General features: G+C 36.7%; 1 protein-coding gene across 1 annotated transcript in view; it reads right to left on the reverse strand.

The window, feature by feature from the left end:
* LOC102037395 (diacylglycerol kinase iota-like) overlaps positions 1 to 6,089 on the reverse strand; it is a gene marked incomplete at its 3' end in the record, with an annotated part of 114,999 nt that overhangs the window by 17,512 nt on the left and 91,398 nt on the right. The window contains exon 22 of the mRNA XM_031061424.1: positions 1,947 to 2,047. Within this exon, the coding sequence (XP_030917284.1) occupies positions 1,947 to 2,047 (101 nt within the window). The remainder of the gene's footprint in view (positions 1 to 1,946; positions 2,048 to 6,089) is intronic.

The following is a 6,089-nucleotide window of genomic DNA, read 5'->3' on the forward strand; positions in this document are numbered from 1 at the left end:
CCTGCTGAAGGAAACCAGCACCTCTTCAGTAACAACCCCCCAGTAAAAGAGGCATTTAAAGTTATATAACCAGAGAAGTAGACTTATGACCACCGGTGTATACTGCAAGTTACATGCCCTCTCACAGGACATTACTACTACAGATGTTAAGGTGAAATATCTTTTCTGGTCTCTTTTAGGGTAATGGGGACATTTGCTTTCTCATATTCTTACAGTAAGTAAAACAGTAATGCACAAGCATTACTGTGACAGTTAAAAGAGAACTGGTAGGAGAAGAAATTCAATGAAAAATATCTGGGGAGAATAGGCCAGTCCAACTAAGTTATATTATCATGGTGGACATATATTAACTTCAAAGATTCAAAAGGGTTTCATTACAAAAGACCCACCAATGTCCAAAAGCAATGATTTTAACTCTCGACAAACAAACATTTGATTTTTAAATGACAACCTCTTAAGCACACTCCTACTAAGTGATCAAATCCTTATGAAATCTAAAACCAGGATATTAGATCTGTTGCTGGCATTTCCTTATAATGTTATCATTATGAACTTTGGCAGGTGACAAATACCATAAATACACATCTACCCCTGCAGTGACAATAGTGTAAGTTGTATGTTTTGTGTCAGAAAATGTAATGGCTCCTAGGGACAAAAAACATGTTAACTACAGACACAGAAAATCTGCATCCATACTAAGGATGGATGAGAATAGCTCTCCTCAGATGGGCAACCCTCAAATGAACCAAGTTGTTTCTGACAGTGTTGGGGAGTTGTGTGTTCAGTGTGGCCTGAAATCTACTCAATGTCAAACTCTCAATTTAAACTTGAAGCAAGTTCTGCTCCAGTGAGGAATAATCCTGATCCTGTTAAAATTCTTCTCAGTCCAGTGAAGGCTTTGATTGCTTTAAATATGACCAAAATCCACTAACTTCAGTTAAGGCTGTCAAGACATATCCATGTTAAAATTTAAGCTAAATTCTTTTGGTGTAAGGAGAGTCAATAAATTGAGGAGGGGTGGGACTGGAAGAGTGAAATGGAAACAGTTTAACTATCTTCTAAGAATAAGATAAGCAAACCAATTAAAAGGATTGTCATCCTGTAATTACCAAAGCACTCTGTATTGCAGAGGGAACTGAAGCTCTATTGCACAACAAACACTCATGCTTGTAATTTAATATGAATAATGAGCCAGATGCATAACAAGACTATTAAATTGTTATCACAAGCAGCCCTGTCCCACATTGATTAATGACTCTGTGTGTCACCAAGGAAAGGAATTCCATTTTTAAGTTCAGATTGTCATCATCAATGTTACCAAAGCAACCACTGTCTGCTTTTGACTTACCCCTAAACACAGCAATTAAACCATTACATGAGGAAACAAAACAGCGATTATTCTCTGAAATGGAAGACTGAAGGCTGGTGAAGAATAAGGGTATGGGGAACCCAGATTTGTTCCGCAAGATAAATGTACCTGTGCAAGAACCATGTTCCAGGTCAGTGCACATTCTCAATATCAAATATATCATGGTCTCCCAACTCAGCTTGAAATCTGAGGCTAATCATAAAATCTGGTACCATTTCATATACTAGAAACCCAGTAGAACCAACAGAAAGACATGAATAAAAAATACTCTGTGTGCAAAACACTTATTTTACAGTAAATACAATCACAGGGCAGAAAGATAGTTAAATAAGAAAGAAAGCAGGTGGAATCTCTATATATGATCTCTATAGAGGCTATTTATATAGAGAAAGCACAATTTTACATATGCACATATAGATGAGCATACTCTCTATATTACTCCTCCAAAAGTGTGTGTTTGACCCTGTGTTTGGGGAGTTTTGTTGTTATTTTTGGGGTAGGGGTTGTTTTGGTCAAAGTAAGGTTTGTACAGAATGTTCTACCAAAAGCAGCCACAATCTGGCTTCTCCCAACTTACAGGCTTCCCGGAGCTTTTCCTTGTCGTAATGCAGCCCCTCATATTCTTGTAAATTAATCCTGTTCACTCTGATCCGCAGGCGATCTGGGATGGAATGAGGACTGCAAGAAAACAAGAAAGCTTCTTAGACAAAGTGTTCCCTGGAAGAGCAAAGGAAAACAGGATATGAAGGGATTTCAATCTTCTCTGAAAGAAGAAAATGCACAAGCCTCTTCAAAAGTGAGCCACGTCCCCAGAGGCCTATTCCTGCATTTAAAATTACGACTTTCTACTGCGCAACAGCACAGACATTACACATTAAATAACAACCAAGATCAAGAATCCTGTTTTCTCTTTGTGTGACCTGAAACTGCAAAGGTTTTTTCTGAATTCTTATACTCCTATGTAGCTACCCCACCCTTCTCTCCAGTTTGACTTTGTGTAGATTCTTAGAGCCCCACCACAGCCAGTAGATAGATCTGCCAACTTCAATTTCAAGACACAGAAAGATGCTTCTTGAGAAGCATCAGGACAACCTCTGTCCATGAGAGCATCTACACCACATTACTGAAGGATCCTGATCCAGCATCTCAGGTCTGAGAAACAGTCATTTTTTTGACTAAGAACCAGATTTCAAAAGTTGTGAGTCAAATACTCAGAAGCCAGGAGGACTTTTAAAAGCAAGTAGCAGTATGGCAACCTCACTTTTAGAGAATTTAGTCTGATTTAGATACCTCAACTATTGATAATTTCAAAAGACTCAATAGGTCAGTATCTAGAAATTAGGTGTTCATATACTTAATATGAAATATCCATATAAATATGGATAGAAATTTGTCCAGAAAAGCTTTCTTTTTCATTTCACACTAGTTTCTACCTTAATGTAACCTATTGTTTGATTTTTTTAAGTTTAGCTAGATGCTATGCAAATTCATTTAGCCACACTTGCATCTTCCACTTTCAAAGAGAGAGAGACAATCCGTGTATTATAAAACATGTAGCAAATGTGTGTCCTATAGGAACTCAGTCCCGGGTCAGTTAAAAGTAGATTACTCATTCTGTGCTTTTACCAAAAGAATGTCTATATTTTCTGTTTTAATCTTGTTAGTACCAGGACTGCCTAAAGTAATATTGACTAATACACACTGCCTTTTCAAAGTCATAATGCTGTGTACTCTTATAAATGTATAGTTTTGTTTCTTTCTTTGTCTCAGTTTTAAACTATCTGATTTATAGCATTTGCACTGCTAGTGAAGGACAAGGCACATCTCACAAATGTTACCTGTGTTGCCTCATTTCTAAACACTGGTTCAAATGTGAGTTTTCTTCACTAATGTCATCAATTAATCAGTGGTAGACTTATGTTCTATTACAATGGGCCTCATTTCAAACTCATTACCACAATGAATAATCTGGATCTCATGAAAGCAGGAGGAAAACAGGATGACCTCATGCCAACATCTGCCAAACCTTGGCTAATTGCCTCCCTTCCAACATACCTGTTGGTGTCCAAACACTGTCCCACACAGGATGGTGTTTGGACACCAAGGGGAGAGAAAGATAACACTGACTTCTGTAGATATGCTGACTCACTACCTAATGCCATGTAAGGAAGAAAAACCAATGTTATTTCTTAGCTTGAAGCCGATGGCAACCTACTGCATGCACAGGATCACCTTCTGAGTCAAATTAGTCCTTTCACCTGAAAAGAAGTGAATAAGGTCTTTCTCTTTGCTTGGAGCTGGAGGAAGAAAAATACCTAAAATTAAGAAAATCTAGAATAACTTTTTTCTTCCAAGAACCACACATACACTCTCCAAAATTCTCTTTTAATTAGAAAATATTTAAGAAAACATTCCCATGCTTTTGCAAAAAGTATAATTTTTGATATATAGGCACACTGTACATCTGACTTTGTTTCTGCAGAAGCAACAAGCACACCATCCAAAGTCTGATGTATTTTCTGAGGAGAAATAGGAGCAGGTCTAGTGTAGGAGGGCAATCAGCTGACAAGTACCAGAGTTTGGTATTCTGTTCTGCCCTCCTCTCACTCCATTTTTATAAAGACAGGCTAAAACCACTACATAAACAGGTTGTGTGCTAAAACATACAACTGGAGAGAAGCAGAACTTGGCCTCTTGTCTGTTTGAAAAGTTTACTTATCTTAGTAAAAAAACTGCAACCTTGGAAACGTTTGCTTTCTATAGAAAATAAGCTTTTACCAGAAATAACAATGCCAGGAGTTCCTTTCTACCGGATAGAGATTTATACACTTATCCAGGTCCAGTCACAAGCAGCATATTCATAACACAAGTAAACACATATACACATTCCTAAAAATATGTGTGTATTGACACATGCACAAAAGAGACATTTATTCAGTAACTGAAGCTTGATGGTTTTGTTCATCAGTTCTTTGCAAACACTCTTTGTTCTCTTATAATAGTCATTGGCTGACATATTGTGTCACTAAATTTTATTACCTATTCAAAATAAATTTGATTCTAAAACTCACTATTTGAATATTCATTTCTTGTGCTATCAGAGTAGCAGCAATTGACACCCAAGTATATTGTCCTCATCAGTCAAACTAATTAACTCATTCATTCACAGAACTCTATCTAATGGAGCTGAGCAAAATATTTCCACTATCAACACCACTGCAGTCTTCATGGACACTGAATCATAATCCATATTATTATACAAATAGATCAATTTGTCTTTGTTCAGACATACTCAGTATATCCAGAAACTACAAAGATTAAATACATAAGCATGTCCATGTAAAAGCAAATAACAGGGTGATGGATGTCACTGAACAGAAACATTAGTACAGTATTAATAGAAATAGATGTCTCTAAATACTGTGTAAAACAACTTTCTTAACTGCAACAAGAGGAAGAAAATCTTTCCACATAAAGCAGCAACTTTTAAATAAATTTGGGGAGATTGCTGCACTTTAATTCAACCTAAATTACTTAAATTACTTACTCTTAACAATTATTTTTTACATGGTGTATTACATAGCCAACAAAAATATTTGAAAGTACAGATTAATGAAGTCCATTACCTCCTAAAGAATCTAATTAAGAACTCATTCCACAAACACATCAATCCCCAGAACTAAATCCTAAATGTCATTTGCCTCATGAGGATGTAAATAAAGATTGAGGTCAAATAAAACATTCTGTTTGTTCATGTTTATTGTTTTATAATGATTTCATTCAAACACAAACCTAAATATGAATCTTCTCCAAGATCTCTCATCTAGAAAACACACTCAGTTTTTGATGAAGCCGTGAGTTCCTCCTCTCACCCCTATTAATCATCCAGCAACAAGTGAGAGGATGCCAGACAGCTCACTTGGAGCACAGCTGGCTTTCCTAGGACATGTTCTCCTGCCTCCAGTCACCCAGGGAAGGGCACAGGCAGAGCAAGCTTGGGTCCTGCCCAAGCCTGGCACTCCTGCACAGCAAACAGCTACACTTCTGCCACACCACCAGCTTGATTCAGCTGGGGAGACAGACTTGTAAATTATAAATACCCCAATCCCTATTTCAATTATTTATGAACCCAGTGAACCATTTCTTACACTTCATGTCTCCACAGAGAAAGGAATGATAAGAATAAACAGTCCAACAAGTCTACAGAATCCAGTGACAAATTTCTGATGGATCTTCAAGAATACAGCCCACACCATCCTACACACAAATTTTAACATGATTCAGTAAACAGAAAAAGAAATCTACTTCCCGCCATACAAAAAATACTTGAGTAAAAAAATCAGTCTTTTAGGGGATGTTTGCAGTGACAATGAATGATTAATGAATTACCTGTCTCCTAGAGAAGAAATAAACGTGAAAAATTAATTACGTATTCTGGCGTTTAGAACAATTGGAAAGAGGAAAGCTGTAGCCAAAAGAGAAAAATGAATTCACCTTACTTTCAAGACCACATTGACAGAGCTTGGAAATGATACATTAAAAATAAGTTTCTGGCAGCATCTATCTACTTTAAACATAAGAACTGCCACAACAGAGCAGACTAATTCAGTCCCTTCTATAGAGGAATTTCAACGCTTCACAAAAGTTTCCGACTATTTTAAGGTGAAGCTCTTGTTAAACTCTTTACCTAAACAAAAAAAAAAAACAAAAAAAAAAAAAA

This window comes from Geospiza fortis, unplaced genomic scaffold, assembly GCF_000277835.1.
Source record: "Geospiza fortis unplaced genomic scaffold, GeoFor_1.0 scaffold8, whole genome shotgun sequence".
Taxonomy (NCBI): Eukaryota; Metazoa; Chordata; class Aves; order Passeriformes; family Thraupidae; genus Geospiza; species Geospiza fortis.